Below are 16,748 nucleotides of genomic sequence, written 5' to 3'. Positions count from 1 at the left end.
TTTTATTGCACACAAACATTAAATTGCCCTGGCAGTAAAACTTTTTTGTCACCAATCGCATGGTGATAGATTCATATTTCATAAAATAATAATTCCTTGTTGCTGTATAGACTGACATTTGCTGAAGCTGTATATGCAAGTTTTTTTTGCAAATTTTACAGAATGATAGTTTGAACAGTTTGATTGGGCACATATTACTACACACTGAAGTGACTGTGGAAGAACACAGAGCGATTAATCTCGTGACATATTTTGCCTGTCATACAACCTAACATGTGAACGGGGTCCTGGCAAAACTACCTCAGCGTTTTTTACTGGCACGAAATTTGTTGTTGCACGAGGCATTACATTACAACATAACAATATTATGTTTGTAGCGATATACGATTGAAGCAACTCAAATGTAACGATAGATAATTAGAAGACGTTGGATAGTCTATGTGTATACCACAAAGAATAATAATGCATACAATAATATCCATATGAAACATAATCAAACTTCAGAAGTCATTAAAAATGTACAAATTAAGAGATTAATAATAAAATAGAGATTAATTGTATGTCTCGATTTTATTAGTGCAGATTTAACGAAATAATAAAGTGATACAACTTTAGACAGTGCATCGACTCAAATCAAATTTATCTATAAAATATCATAATTGTAGAATCTAAGTCTCTCTGAGAATGAGCATAATCAACTGGTGTCGTTTCGTTTAACATGGTTCCAGGCAATCCGTTCCAATCTACATTAAACAAAAACAATAAAAAAAAAACATTTTGTATTCCAATAACGTCAAATACAAGAAATAGATAATTTACTTGTAAAATCATTACAGTCATCCAAGTAAGGAAAATCTGGATTCTTCATTCCTCCAATACAAACAAATTCGCTTCGCCAATCGTTCAATCTACAAAAATTGCAAGTTAGCTTATATCCGACCCCCGATCGTATTATTTTGTTCACCAAATTCTTGATAACTAGGTAACATTAAGAAGTTAATTTTCTTTCTTCAATGGTTTACTGCAACGACATAAAGTAATGATCTAAATGAAATTGATTAAATAATTGACAACATTTTAAGATATTGTTTGTGTGTGAAGAACATTCTTTGGTATTGGTGACGTAACATATTAGCATTGATTGGTAGAGCACACTTTTTAACAATCACATAGCCAGATTTCAAATGAGATTGTAGAAAGATCATCATATGGCGGCCCAGAATGATCGCCTAGCAGATTAAGTTTGAAAAAGCAAACATAGTCGACCCGCTGCGAAAAACGTTTGATGACAACTGTACTAGACCAACAGTTAAATGCACGACTGTGACTTTAACATTCTAACTACTGTTATGAATATCAGTCTTCCTTACTTAACTGCAGGACACATTGCGTAGACGTTCCCAGTTCTTCCATAAGCACGAAACTGAACAAAACCGGTCGGTAGAGGTTTTACGCTTGGTGGTAGCATCGAGTTTACCACTGAATTGTTTCCGATGGAAAATTGAACTGGTACTGAAAGTACGTCATCATCATAAAAACAATCCTGACCTGAAACAACAAATGGCACAAAGTGTTGCAACTTCCAAAGCATGAAGTTACTGTAATGAAATGTTAATTTGCTGTGGAAAAATCCCATATAGCAGACAGTTAAATAAAATCATTTACTTACAAAAGTTGTCAGTTTCGGAAGTAATTTGCAATATTTTGAAGGTAACTGCATTGATCTCTGTTTCAGGTATCAAGAAATCATATTTTCTACAAAGTAACATCGTTTTAAGAAAAGTCAAGTATTACGATTGTTAAAACACAATAACAGCACATTCAGCAGTGAGCATTAATCTACCTTGAAATCATTGTATAACCAAAAAGTGTGTTTGATACAGCTTCCCGAATTCTCAATCCAAAATAATAATGTGTTGAATACGTACTGTTGTTCAACTGTATGGCAGGCTTTCCAGAATTCTGTGTGATAAAAAGAAAAGACTTGTTTTTAATTTACTGTCAGTGCTTCGTTTTTTTTGTGAGAACTAAAAGTAAAGTTATTTAACCCTTTGAAACATCAAAGGGTAAAATAGTTTGTACTGTTTTCTACTTTGCAGAGCGGAAAATGCAAAGTGATCATTGCTGATCTCGTACATTGCAAAATAATCATAATTGTTGTAATGATTACAAACTAAATGGATTACAATCTTGAAATAATATCAAAATAATTTTCGACATATAAAAATGTAGTGTATACTATTTATTGTTTCTGTACATGAAATAATAGATATAAAAAATTAAACCGAGATTTTTGACCAGTAGATTGCGATCCCCTTGTGTGCATTTTGGCATTTTACTGTTGGTCGCCTAGGCTTTTGATGAACAATAAAATATAAAAATCGTGTATTTTTTTTAAGTGGGTCGTCAGTTATATTCGATTGCTAAAAATTTCCACCGGATAAAAAGGTAGAAAGCCACCTTTCTACGATAAAAGCAACGTACCTCAGTATTAATGACATCAAACAAAACATCACACAAGCTGGCATATGATGAACCATTTCTACACTGCGCTTCGTAATGTAAAAAGAAATTGCCGAGAGTGTGGTTTCCACTGTAAAGAACTTTTGAATCATTGTTTGGTCGATAACCGCGAGCCTTAAAATTGAAGAATTCAGAAAATAATTTTGACAGGAAAATTTGTTATCGACTTATATACTTACCCCCATATAGAAGTTGTCGAAGCAACGATCAAAGTTTCCCACAGAAAACAAGGCAAAGAATGGATGCATTTTACGACTTGATCGCATCATATTGCCAAGATCACATCTTAATTGTTCAAAAGTAATGCAAAACTAAAGAATCAACAAAACAAAGAATCACCATATCTTTTACCAACCTATAATCCACTCCGTAATGCAAATAGAGACCTCGACAATTAGGTATATACCCGTACGGAGGACAACCCCACCTTGTTCTGGTGTAAATCTGTATCGAAAATTTTATTATAATAGCACAAATAAATGACATTTCTATAACTTACCTCCATTCCATGCCTGTCACCAAACAATTTACTGTCAGTTAACCTATTACTGGAACCATCATCATTGTAAAAGTAGTAATCAGTAATTAAGTTTGTGATTTCTGTGGATTTTGCTTCGAGTCGATCCAATGTCGAATTTACATCGGGATAAAAAGCTTAAAGTGCAAACAAACAGAACAGATATATTATTGATTGGTTTTCTGCAAAAGAATTTAACAGAAAACGTTACACCTCTGTATCTACTTAATTGGTACAGCTGACATTAAATGCTTAAATATGCTTTGCGTATACAAAAACAGTTCTGCCTTCGGCGGATGCATAATAATAATCCAATAAAGAGCAAAAAATGCTTTACTATTTGCTGCTTGTAGTGGATAATGCTGATTGAAGATTGTATGCAAATTTCCTCCATATATTGGCATAAATCCATTTTCAGTTTGATACTGCAGAAAACTGTGCTCTCTGCTGTCTTCTAGTGGCGCTTTATTTGGAACATGACGTAACATTATGTCTTTTCCCTAAATATTTATAATTTGTATGTTATCAACACAGTATCGTCCCCACAAGATACTCGCCTCATACTCATAATAAACTCGACTTTTAAAATCCATTTTTGTGCAAGTATCAAATGTCCCGAATGTGTTTGTGTTCATCCAATTTTGGTAATCTGCAATGAAATGACACATGCCTTTTTTCGAAATTTGAGCAGAAACGTAGCTTACTCAAATCAGTTTTGTCTTTGTTTGAGGTCGTGAGAAACCACAAATCATTGTAAGTTTCTGTTATATTGAAATTGTCGTTAATAGTTGCTGCAAGAATCCATCCACCACCAGCAGCTTTCATGTCACAGTAAGCCTAAGAAGAAAACAAATTTGAGTTCACAAACATTGCTGTTCAAGTCAGTTTTTGTAAAAAAAGCAATTTATTAAGAAAAATGAGTAATTCATATGTCCGCACACCGATTCGCAAAATACCTCAAATGAAGCCTTTGACGATTGTATGAAGTAGATTCCATCTTTAAACCCAGTGTCTCTCAGTTGAACACATGAGCGGGCAGGATTGGGGAAAGTACCAAGCGATGATGTTGTTAATTTCTAAAGTAAATGACGCAAAACACAATTAGACTTTATGGAAAAGTCTTGACATAACAACATAACAAACATTACACACCTGATGTATTGTAAAGTTGAATATCCCCAAAAGTAAACCCAAAGCAGCCAGAATTACAACCGCACACACCAAGAGAATAATAACATGGATCAATCTCTGCATTTTTGACAATTTTTCTGGACATTTGTCACTCGATGGTAGCGTAACATTTTCTACATGATATACACAGAGCTTAAACGTACATGCAGCCTTGTCGCAGGCCTGAAATCTTTATTTGTTTAAATCACTTGTGTGGACACGAATAAACTCAGTTAGTTTGGTTGCATGATAGTTAATACAACTTACCATAATCTTGTACGATTTCAACTGGTCTCATTGCAGGGTTGCCTTCATACGCGTTTTCTGAAAAGCATGTAACGTGACACTCTTAATATTCGATGGGATATTTTTGCTTCAACGTAAGATTACGTACAAAAACCTATTGTGTTTTGTTGTTGTTGCTCAAAGGCAAAATTTTTAAAACACATGTTATGTTGCAAAATATTAAATTTGTTACGACACGAAATACAATCCATCCGTGCTACGAGTTAAACCTCAATGTTAAAGGTTTGTACTAACGATTCACACAATATGAAAATAAAATATATATTACAAGTTAAAAAAGAATTTTACCTCGTATATTTGTACTAGTTGTAGCTTGTCGAGGATGCCTTCTTTTAAACTCAAATGTTTCATGAGTGCTAGTATCATCCCTCACATTAATACTATTCATCTTTGAGCCAAATCTCAAAACTGTTACAAGAAATCATGTTTACAAAATTTCAAACGTTTTTCATTTGACGACCAAAATGGTTGGTTTAGTCACATTTTTACACTCGATGGGAAAATATTGTTTGTCCTTATGATTGTTTTTTAAAGCACTTGCAATATACAGCCAAGTAAGCTGTCACACTTGACCACAAACGCCAGTATTAAAACCACTACAACTCAGGTTCAAAGCACTTCCAAATTTAATGTAAAATCCAAGAACTAAATAATACGAAGCAAACTTCAAAAAATATGATTTGTCCACACAATCAGTTACATCACGTTTTGCTATGCAACCGTGCAAAGATGCATTGACTCATCGCACAAGCACCGGACCAGCCAACAACATCTGCCAACTTCCGCATGTCGAAACAGAAAGTGACGCATGTTATGCGAAATTGTTTGAACAACTGCAAACATGACGCTGGTTCGAATTGTTTTTTCAGGAATAAGTTCCTTATCTTTTTTGTTCCTGTGTATAAATATGAACTCAACTGGCATTAAACTTAATATCTAAACCCCAATGGTGTTGAAAGTACACGCAAAAGTCAATCACACAAAAACCTTCTTAGTTGCTGTTCAACACGGCAAGCATAAAGAAGCCCTTAACGGGTTTTTGCAGTCCAACAAATATTTGAAAAAAGACAAAAGCAGGAAAGATACCATTTTGATAAATACTATTGCGCGCCGGTTCATTTCTTCGCTCAAACTTTTTATCACTAAGACCAATCTACACAAAGGTTAAAATTGCAGGAATTAGTTTTAGTGAAAATAATCTCGGCCCGTTTGAACAAAGGTGACTTCAAAAGAAAGTTCAATTTGTGACTCATATCACGCTACCGTAGTTTTACGACAAAATCTATACCATGTAAACTTTGAAAATTACCAAGTGCTGAAAGAGTGAATCGAATAAGCTTAGTTATCTGACAAATACAATCACTGCAAGCTTCTTTTAAAGTTTAAATAGTTCAAGTTGAAGCTCATTTTTACCACTACAATTTGCTGCCAATGTTTGCATAAAGATATACATTTACTTTGCTCACTTGTTAAAACAACTGAAAACAATTATATGGTTTAGCAAATAAAAACGTCACTTTAAGTCAAAATTACACTTCACACTTTTTCTCTGCAATCGTTTGTATCCTTGCAAGCTTATTTCCTGTAGAAATTCCGCAGAGGTCGACAACCTTGGCACGCGTCTCACTTAAGAAACGTGTGCTGATTATTCATGGCACGCCTAGTAAAAAAAGTTCATGCGCGTTGTATTTAAATTTAATTTAAAATATTTTACTGCTTGTGGTCAGTTTATACCATCCAACAGTTTCATACTAAATTTTGTAAAAAAATGAGTGATCATTTCGTGTTTACTTGTTACCTGTATAGAATATTATATCATTAACTTCTCCTCTCGCGATCTTTTTTTTTTTTTTTTTTTTTTCACGGGGTTCGAACCCAGGACACTCCCGGGGACGAATCCCGATCAGGTTTTTTATGTCTGTATGTGGGTCAAGCTCGCCAGGCCATTCGGCCAAGTTCCTGCCCTCCTCCTCTCGCGATCTTCCAACCCATTTCCGTTTAAAGGACAATTGCGCCGTATGTGGCCAGGTTTGCCACACCCATAACACGTAATATTGCGGTTGTACGGAACTCTTCGGGGAGGTGGAACTTCAGAGAGACATTGTAGCTTTTACACAATCTCCTTCATTGTCTCCTGCGTCTGGGTGTGCACCGCTTCAAGTTTTTACAACCAATCGCCTATGGAAGGTTTGTTTTCCTGATTTACTCCGTGTACTGCATGGACCCTCTACCCATTCCACTTTGAAGCAAAGTTCAGAACCACGACGATATTTGTTGGCAGCCCCTACCATTTCCTCTGGCGTCAGATTTTGGCACACATTGAAAATGTAAAAAGCAAGATTTCTGTACTGTAGACCACTTAAGAAAGCAATGTATGCAGCACGGTCACGTATTTGCATGACACTTCCCGCAGTACTCTCATCATAGGCAAGACGAGCAATCTCTCCCAATTCACCCAAGTAAATTTCAATCGATTTTCCCACTTTTTGTTTTCTCTCCATATACCTGCACATGGTAGTGCTGCTCTCGATTTCGGGTGCAAGTCTTGTATTCGGGCGATTTCAAAAGTCCTCAAAATCTTGTTTTTGTTCTGTAGTAAGGTTCATTTTCTTTATGACCAAACCAATCTCGGGCACACCAAAAGATGTTAAAGACAGCGAACGCTGTTGCATGGGGATTTTAAGAAGGTCAGCAAAATTCTCAAAACTCATTAACCACGCTGCAAAATCATGTTTCCCATCAAATTGTACCGGTGTGTTTATACATTCCGAAGATATTTTCGCTGAACATGGCTCAGCTGGTTCAGGTTCTCGTTTCAAGTTTTTGCTTCATTTACCATCTCGTCACGACGTTCTGGGGTGTCAAGGGGAGTTCTATCCGAAATTGAAGTAGATGCAAGTGATTTTCCTCGAACTAAATCGATTTTTCTTTACTTTTATGCATCAAGGTACCACCACTGCAACGTTCCGCTGCCACCACTGCAACGTTCCACCGTTTTTGTAGGTTACCAAATCAGTCTTATTTAAATAGAATCCAACGATTAAAAACGATAATTACGAATACAAAACACACACAACAATCTAACCACACCACGAGACAAACGGGCGACAACCTCCCGTAATCTCGATTCCAAAACTTTAACACATAAATCATAATCGTTACAATATATATGTAAAAATTTAGGCTGTGGAATTACTATGTAATGAAAATGTAATAAAAAGTCATTGGTGCTTTACATTTTCCTGCCCGCAACCGATAATAGGACGGTGTTGCGTCAAACCTACATGGTTGATTACAACAAACCTTCATCGGTTTCCTACCTGTCTGTACAAAGACATTATGTAATTGGCCCTCAGGCCAGGTCAAATAGCTGACCATGCTGTGCGTGGACGAGAAATCTCTTTCGGTGACCGTACTTTCCCAAATTCTGCTAGAAACGTTGTATTTCAAAGGACTTATATTCATCTTGAACTGATACTGGTCATTCTGGCGATACCCCAGTACGAAGCTGACACGTGCTGCATACCAGGCAGATAACGGTGCTTGTGATTCAACTTTCGACGAGTTCACCACTGAGCCTACGCAACTCAATTTGTAAATCGCGGGTCCCCAATTTCTGTTATGGGTTCGAATCCCACCGCAGACGCCCGCCTACACTTTGCGAAAGTTTTTATTGATTTGCTTTTTTTTAGGTTTTGCATTTTTGGTTCAAGCTATCGTTAACATAAACTAATTGAACCAGCAAAGTATCTTTGGTTGGTAGACATGTGTTTAACTCGGTTATATTGTAGCTGCGGGTAGTTTTCATCATAATACAGTGCCAAAAAAGTAGCGGAAGCAAACGGTTTGAGAAAACTCAAAGTTCGAGTAATTTTTCAGTAATGCTTCGATGTTTCCTGTTGCACATGAATCAAATACAATATGTGATACAGGACTCGTGGCAAAAACGCAGCTCTAAATATTATTACAAACGTCCAGGCCTAAACGCATGTGAAATATTATCTGCATTTACTTGAAAAACAGGAAGGAACATGATGAAATAATTTACCCACTGATGCTATTGTTTTCGTATTTTGTGCTAAAACAAGGAATGACATTCACGTAGTTAAAATTTCAAGAATTGCGCAAATTTCGACTTAGTTTGCCAATTTCGACCTTGTGTGAAGCGTTTAACGTGAAAACAAAACAAAATTAACAAATTTTCACTTACTAAACAAATAGGTGTGAAAGTTGGCCACAATTTTTTTGACTTGTTTAGCATGCATGTAGGGTTTATTTTTTTCGAAAATGCCCTATGACTTTAAATGCATTTGGTTTCGCGTACAACCTGGCAGTAACTTTACAAGCGTTATGCATTTAATTTAAACTACGTTATAATTGGAATTTCAAAATTAAAAACAATCATAAAGGTAGGAATAACAAACTGTTTAATCCATTTGAAGCGAGAAATTTTTCAATCGGTATCGGTTTAACTAACTTATTTAAGTTTGATAAAATCATTTGTCGTTTTTTTTTATATGTAGGAAAAACCTTACTAAACTTTTTTAGGGATTTACTTTCCCACTTGGTGGAATCAGGCGAGCCTACTGGAAACTGTGTCTGGAGAGGTAAACTTTCTTATCGGATATTAAGTGTTCGCAAATTAACAACGACATTGCGTGAAATCAAATTAACAACAAATGCAGAATATATATAGAAGTTCCAACACAAACCAATGACAGGGAGTACTCATCTCTTCCTGCACGTTTTCCCGGATTCATTAGAGTAAGTTACACAAGCTTTCCGTACCTTATCTTTAACGCCTAAGTTAAAAAGTTAGTAGTTTCTTTAACCTCGTTTATTTAGCACTCCAGTCAAACACGAAATTGTGCTTCAATGACATGATGCAATTTTTACCACGTTCTATAAGCACATATGTGATTTCGCTTTAATGTTGTTTCATTTCCATGTTTGTGACACGTTTATTAATACACAAAAAAGGCTATGATGTAACAAACAGGCCTTTGACCCAAAATTACATCTTTGGGATTTGGGACTGCTAATTTCCACAGCGGGAAACTAACGACCGCAACCTTGTTGATTTCTTATAAAAAGGCTGATAAATTTGTTCCATGCAAAAATATCTTGCTTGTTTAAATCCCAACTCATAATTTCAAGAATTAAAACATAGGTGTTTTTTTTTGCAATCTTCATGATCACCTTTGTACATTTTTTTTTTAATCACAGTAAACACTTGGTCGAAGTGAGCTTTTTCTGAAACAATTTTAAACGAATAAAGTAAAACAGTAATCAGGGATCAATTGTTATGTAATAAAGACGTCTCTCTTGCTCAAGCAATATGGGTTGGTGTAATTATCTTGACGTTGATGTTATGTGTTTGATTATACGGGGTTGTTGTGTAAGTTGGTGGGTATTTGAACGGTAAAAATGCGAAATAAAAGAACGTTGAAATGCGAAATATCGCGATGCAACATGCGTATGTTGGCACATTCTAAGAGCAGAAGTAATAATTACTTTTTAAGCATTTCGTTCATGGGTGACGTTACAAAAATGACGTCACCAGTTTGTTTTAATGACGTTGTTGTTCGGAGTTGTTAAATACGATTGGTGGATTGTTGTGTGATTTTATGTCCTTGCGATCTTCAGCTGTTTGAAATTAAAATGAATTTACCTAAAAATTGGTTTACTTGAAACAATAACATGCAGTACAGCCTAATGCAATAATGTGCAAAAAGATTAATTTGGGTAAAATGAAATCAACCTGATTTGTTCGTAGGATGGACTCATATTTTAGCTGCTAGTAAAAAAATTCGTATCTATCTTTGTTTTGTTTTTTTCTTTACTGCAACTTTGTTTTAAACAAATGTACTTACTTATGTTGACAACTGTACTTTGTTTTTCAAACTTCAGTGACAAATCGTTTCTGTGAATGAAATGCGTTGAGTTTTAATCACGTCCACAATTTACACATGTAGACATACTAAGACTTTTCGAATACATTAGGAAAACAAGTTATATCCTACATCGCACATTTGTTTTTATTGTAACTAATTCGAGCATTTTGTTCTTGAACAAAAGATGCCGCTTACCTCCTTTTACGTTTTTGCAACGTTAGAATGGCAACCACTATACCGATTATGACAACGACGCTCCCACAAGTTACTGAGGCTATGATCACCTTGACCATATTACCTGTAGAAATTTATACCAGTCGGTATCAAGTAAGTCCTGGCATATGATACTTTTCATCAAGAAAATATTTTTCACAAAACAAAACTTGCTGCATTTCATTAAACAATGCCAAGGGTTACATTAAAGTGAATTTCTTGACAAAAATACAAAGATTAAGGTAATTTATATACTTTGTAATGTGCTGGTTGGTACGGTAGTGCTGCTTTCTGTGAATGGTTGAACGGTTCCGGTTGGTGTGGTATTGGTTGCTGTAGAAGTCGTTGCGGTCGTGCTTTTCGATGCGTTTGCGCTGGTCAGTGTAGTCGGTACGGTCGTGCTTTTCGATGCAGGCGCGTTGGTCAGTGTGGTCGGTGCGGTTGTGCTGGTCGGTGTAGTCAGTGTGGTCGTGCTTTTCGATGCGGTCGCGCCGGTCAGTGTAGTCGGTGCGGACGTGCTTTTCGATGCGGTCGCGCCGGTCAGTGTAGTCGGTGCGGACGTGCTTTTCGATGCGGTCGTGCTGGTCGGTGTATTCGGTGCGGTCGTGCTTTTAGATGCGTTTGCGCTGGTCAGTGCAGTCGGGGCGGTCGTGCTTTTCGATGCGGTCGTGCTTGTCAGTGTAGTCGGTGTTGTTGTGGCCACCGCTCCAGAAATAGATAGAATATCCGCGCACATCAATAAAATCAAGAATAATTTACGAATCATTTTGTTTGTTGTTTAATCTGCGACACAAAACAATCGTGAATGGTAATCACAGGGCAACCAAAATTCAGGCAAAATTTTACTGGTTTCAGTAATGTTTTAACTGATTTTGACTAATTCTAGTGCCCTGATTTCAAAATGCAATCGGTTTATCTGTATCACGTCTAGTTTTCATGATATGGTACATCCACATTTGAAAAAAATCCATATGTAGTGAAACTGACTTTGAGTATTTTATTTGAAATTACCGCTTTTGCAAGAACAAAATTTCGAATTTAAATTTAAATGTAACAGGTGGACACTCATAACAAACAAAATTCAACACAAAAAACAAAAAATGGTTTCAAATTTGTAAGTTTTTAGGTATATCGGATATAGGCCTACGCATGTACTTCTGTAACTTTCGGAAATGACTAGCAGTAATATCGTCCCGCTTAATTGACCAACAGTAATTAGCCAGGATCACATTATTCCACCTTTCCTGATACGTTTCATTTCACTGATATCCTGTTGGAACCTTTCAGCTTAATTCTCATAATTTTATCCCCTACGTTTTAAGGGAAGTGCAGCTATACACTCATTTTCGTACCAAATTTTTTAGACCGCTTAATAACTTAGTGATGTAATCGTTCTGGTAATTTCAGTCCCTTTCTACTGTTTTGTCCAGTTCTGCAATATTCCAATCAACATTAGGTAAGTGGAGCCCATTGCTTGTTCTAAACCCCCCCAAGCCACATCAAAGTGTGCAAGATATGCACATTTAATACAGATCTTTTTTCTCTTTTTAGTTGTGTTGTAAGGGTATTCACCAGTAGCCTAATGCAGCATAAAACATCTTGGTTATTGATGCAACATATTATAGATGACCTAGCCAATATTAATTTTAGTTTTACCACCTTGCTTTACTAGTCTGAAAGACACTCCATAAAACACGTATAGTTTAAAGTTACCACTAGCCTGCACCAACCATTTTAAGACAAAGCATAAGCAGAGAACACATATTCATGCTATCAAACTGACTACACTGTAGGAAATTGATGTGTATAATGTAACAAACACACAAGAGCGTGATTTTAAAGTCATTTAATCAAAACAGTCATAAATTCTGATTTTGTAAATAACTTAAGAATTGACCTGATTGAAGAGAACGGTAATGATTTTTGAAATCAGTACCATAAAATTATTCAATATCAGTTTTAACAAAAAATTCTGTTGACCAGTGATTATATATATATAAATATAAATATATAATCATAAACACTACTGCCAAGGTAGTGGTGCTTTATATACCGTGTTCCACAGCTTGATTGAAAACATGTACTGATGATGACAACAGAGATTGTCGAAACGTCTACACGATGTATTCTATATACACCACTACCTTGGCAGTAATGTTTATGATTAAACTACTTTTCAAGTCCGTGCATAGTGTTCCTAAGTATAAATATATATATATATGTGTGTTGCATAAAACAGTGTTACATACAGACTACCAAGCCCAAGATTAAACAATGTATAATATGTAATGAAGATGATCTTATGAAAGTAGACGATGTGTTAACAAGATCGATCAAATATTTGTTAACTTTTTCCACAAAGCAATATAGTCAAAGTGGGTGACACAAAACAGTCGCACAGTGCGTAAATAAAAAAAAACACAGAAATAAAAACAACCGTTTCTGGCTACGTAAGCATAAAAACAATACAAAACAGCATAAAGGTGGCACTAAAATTTGAAGTTTACCTAGGTTTTGTGTAATAAATATATGATATTGAGTGTTAAAACACATAAAACCCCAGGTCTAAAGATTTCCGAAAATGTACCCACCTGACCTTACTTAATACGGGTCTATGGTTTGTGGGTAAACTTTAGGTAAACCTCGATCACACAATTATGAACATTTACAATACATTTCATTCACTTTTATTTTTGTTGCTGGTTATAACTCTCGTGACGCGTTTGCTGAATATTAACTAAACAATGGAAACCGCATAACAATGGAAAGGTATCTTGTTGACATCAGTTGAACACCTACAAGTAAAAATGCTGAACTTAAAATTATTTGTATCTGGTTTAGTCGATTATTTCGTTTTCTGCGGTTGTTCTTTTCTTGACTCAATAATCTCTCTGACAGCTATACCCACTTTAGTACATGATCCTAAAGAAGTCCCCAGGAATTAATTCACACTTGGATAAACAGTATCCCCAGTTAAAGCGCACTGTTATTTAAACTAACAAACGATACTTCAAAAAAAACGTTGTTGATTAACATTACAATCAACAAAAATGAACTTGGCGTCTCCAAAGGCCGCGATAATTGTCATTAAACGGTAGTTGTACGGTTGGCCGCCCCACGACGAGGAGTCAACTTGTAAGTATCTCAGAACACAGTTATTAGAGATTTATTGACACAACGTAGCTTTTTTATTTTTGACAAACGTGAGTCAACAGGTCAACGGAGTACGTTTTGCAAAACAAAGTGAAGAACACTTTTTATAGTATATTTACTGCAAAAAAGTGTCAGTTTTTGTGATATTGTCAAGATGTTTTAGGAAAAGTTTTAATTGTTTCAGAGCTAGTTTTTGACAGCAGTGTCGAGGTCAAAATGAAGATTAAAATTCTCGGAATTGAAATATTTTTTTCTCGTTTTTTTTCTATTTTTGTGTATGTACCTTATGATAACATAATGATTTGAAAAAATATATGGATAAAACCTTTTTTAATTTTGCATAACGCTTTCTACTGATTTGACCTTAAGGATCCGAAAATTAACGCACAATTTTTTACAGCTTAACCAATTCCCATAACCACTTTTGTGGGGACCCATCCGTTTTTGCTCGCAAATACAATCATGCCTGTAGGTCAGTTGTTCTTAACCAGGGGGGCACGCCCCAATAGGAAGGCGTTGGACATTTCGAGGAGGGGTCGAAGTATTATGAAGCAATACATAATGACATATCGGACATTTTAAACAATGACACACAGGCAAAGATTTTGGTTTATCTATTTATAACAAAGGCTGGGAAGACTTCTAGTAGTCCCATTGCCAAGTATTCGAATTTTAGGTACATTTCCACTAAAGAATATAGGCCAGAAATCACAGAAAAATCTAACCTGCGCTGGAATTCGAACCCACGACAGGAGTCTTTCCGGGACTCGCGCTATACCAACTGAACTACACAGGCTTAGTGGAGAATCAGCCGAAAGTCGAATCACAAGCACCGTTGCCTGCCTCGTATGCTGCACATGTCAGCTTCGTAGTAGCGGGTCGCAAGATTGGTCGCAAACGTTTCCAGAGGCGCCGCAACAACAAAAAGTTTGAGAACCACTGCCTTACACAAAGGAGAAAGGCACCTTAACTGTCCAGTTACAACAATGCAATGTGTCGCTCACATGTCTGGAAACTAATCGATCAGCATGAAATAATACAAACCACGCCCTATGAAACTATACGCGACTATATTCGAGGTCAGGAATAACGACTAGTGAACATGGCCGAATACAATTGTCCTTTCAGAGTTTTTCCGGATCTATTCTGAAAACATTTTAACCCACTCATTGAACGCTGATGTAGTTTCTTTTTGCAACAATGGCTTTTGAAACACGAAGCTTCATTCACTCAGTTGAAATGGTTCTAACCTATAGCATGCAACTTTTTTTTACTTAAAATTTTTATTAAAGGCGCCACTCTGCAGTCAAAATGATCCGCATACGTTCCTCTTATATAGAATAATATATGCTGTTGATGAAATATGTTGGAAATCCCTTGATTTTGAAACAATGGATTTTATTTACATCGGAAATACGTAGCAGGAACACGTATAATAATACCATATCACTTTATCAATGAGTAACTGCGTGTTTCTGTTATAATCGTGCCACGTTTTCGCCCAGCAAGTTATATTATTTTCAGCTAAAGGCAGTACTTTCTTAGTGCATAGTCATTTTAATCGTTTTTAAAATTTGTTTTTCAATAAAACATTACTTGAGCCATCATTGTAATGCTTACGCACGATGCTTGTTTTGGCATGCAAAAAAGACACATGAATCATTGAACGAGTCAGTTGCCACAATGACTCTTGAAATAGAAACTTACTCAATTTGGAAAATTTTAATACGTAGCGGGTGCATTGTGGGAACAGCTGTTCATATTGTGTTGACGCTTTTATTTTAACCGAGTCTTACGTTTATTAATCATTTTCTAAATAGAGTAAATCATGCATTAACGACCCACTACCAACACTTTTCGCTAACGGCAACCGTTTGCGTTTGATATGAAGGATTAAAATCAGTTTCTAGGTCCATGTTGTGCATCAAACATCGATCAACTTTCACACTTTTTTATTGTTATATGTGATATTTATTGTTAGTTGCATGCGGAATCAAATTCCTACAAAAATGCATTATAAACAGTAGTTGTGTTCAAGTTCATTGGTCCGTTTGTCCCAGCTTGCTAAACATATGAAGTCTAACAATAGGAGTGAACTGAACGGAAAACAGACATCACAAGATTTGGTTGTGTTGTTACTGATTCGCTTGTGTCTGCAGAAGCGCGTGGTTCCCCCAACATCAAGGCCTACTGAATCTTGGAATGGAAATGTTTTTGCAGCTAAGCTTCTTGGGCTATGTTATTCTTTTCCTTTTATTCTGGTTACGCAACACACATCAAGTCTCGTTATCTCAAGGCAATAAAAGAGGAAACAAAATCAAGCGCAACGATTTATAAACTGACGTTCCGTTATCTTGTGATCGTTGCGACAATTATTAGTTTGTTTTAGGTTAAAAGCTTGCACAAAATATATGCTGCTATGGATCGCACAACTATTTTGAAATAACCGTTTTACGCACCAGCCCATCTTATGTTCAGACTGTTTCAAAACAAAAGAAAACCGGGAGCATGAACTAGTGTGGAAGCGGTGACACTGAATATAGACTACAAATAGTTACTAAATGATGAGAACACATGAAACGTAATGCAATACCGACCTGTGGTATATGTCGCATAAAACAAATGAGTTGCTTAGGAACGAAAAGTCATGCTTGCAAAGTAAATTTTTAAGGGGGGGGCACGAAGAATGCCCTGACATGTGCGGGGGCTAGTGAGCGCGCGTGTTGCGTTATTGTTTACTTGAAAGCTCGTTAATTCTTCTGCTTCTCTTGGCTCGTATCGGTCGTCTGCAGTAGCGAGTAAGTTCATTATTACGATTCTTAACGCTTGCAGCATAGAGCCGACATGGTCCACAAAAGATCAATTTAGTTCTTGTCTTTTATTCTGGTTACGCAACACACATCAAGTCTCATACCCGGTTTACGCAACAGCCTGTCTTATGGTCAGGCTGTTGGAAGATATCAGGAAGACGG

General features: G+C 36.2%; 2 protein-coding genes and 1 long non-coding RNA gene across 3 annotated transcripts in view; all 3 read right to left on the bottom strand.

Annotated features, from left to right (window-relative positions):
- Positions 1 to 558: 558 nt before the first annotated feature.
- On the bottom strand, positions 559 to 3,536 carry LOC145218518 (uncharacterized). Its single transcript, XM_080085939.1, has 10 exons — positions 3,378 to 3,536; positions 3,023 to 3,177; positions 2,879 to 2,967; positions 2,703 to 2,808; positions 2,485 to 2,637; positions 1,844 to 1,962; positions 1,670 to 1,755; positions 1,371 to 1,548; positions 820 to 908; positions 559 to 743 (listed from the first exon to the last, which is right to left on the bottom strand). The coding sequence occupies exons 1-10, from the start codon at positions 3,526 to 3,528 to the stop codon at positions 640 to 642; spliced, it is 1,230 nt and encodes a 409-aa protein (XP_079942065.1). The 5' UTR covers positions 3,529 to 3,536; the 3' UTR covers positions 559 to 639.
- Positions 3,537 to 3,540: 4 nt separating this feature from the next.
- On the bottom strand, positions 3,541 to 7,017 carry LOC145219377 (uncharacterized). Its single transcript, XM_080086748.1, has 7 exons — positions 6,723 to 7,017; positions 4,805 to 4,924; positions 4,478 to 4,534; positions 4,193 to 4,344; positions 3,997 to 4,116; positions 3,745 to 3,877; positions 3,541 to 3,689 (listed from the first exon to the last, which is right to left on the bottom strand). Exons 1-7 carry the CDS (start codon positions 7,015 to 7,017, stop codon positions 3,541 to 3,543), a joined length of 1,026 nt encoding a protein of 341 aa, XP_079942874.1.
- A 3,043-nt stretch (positions 7,018 to 10,060) lies between these two features.
- The window catches only part of LOC145218530 (uncharacterized), an 80,502-nt gene continuing 73,814 nt past the window's right edge, over positions 10,061 to 16,748 (bottom strand). Inside the window, exons 2-4 of the long non-coding RNA XR_013857638.1 lie at positions 10,606 to 10,708; positions 10,390 to 10,439; positions 10,061 to 10,162 (exon numbers count right to left, since the gene is read on the bottom strand). This is a non-coding gene — a long non-coding RNA (uncharacterized LOC145218530). The remainder of the gene's footprint in view (positions 10,163 to 10,389; positions 10,440 to 10,605; positions 10,709 to 16,748) is intronic.

This window comes from Phallusia mammillata, chromosome 3 (genome assembly GCF_965637545.1).
Source record: "Phallusia mammillata chromosome 3, kaPhaMamm4.hap1.1, whole genome shotgun sequence".
Taxonomy (NCBI): Eukaryota; Metazoa; Chordata; class Ascidiacea; order Phlebobranchia; family Ascidiidae; genus Phallusia; species Phallusia mammillata.
The sequence above is the reverse complement of the archived record's forward strand: the minus strand, read 5'-3'. Positions and strand labels throughout refer to the sequence as shown.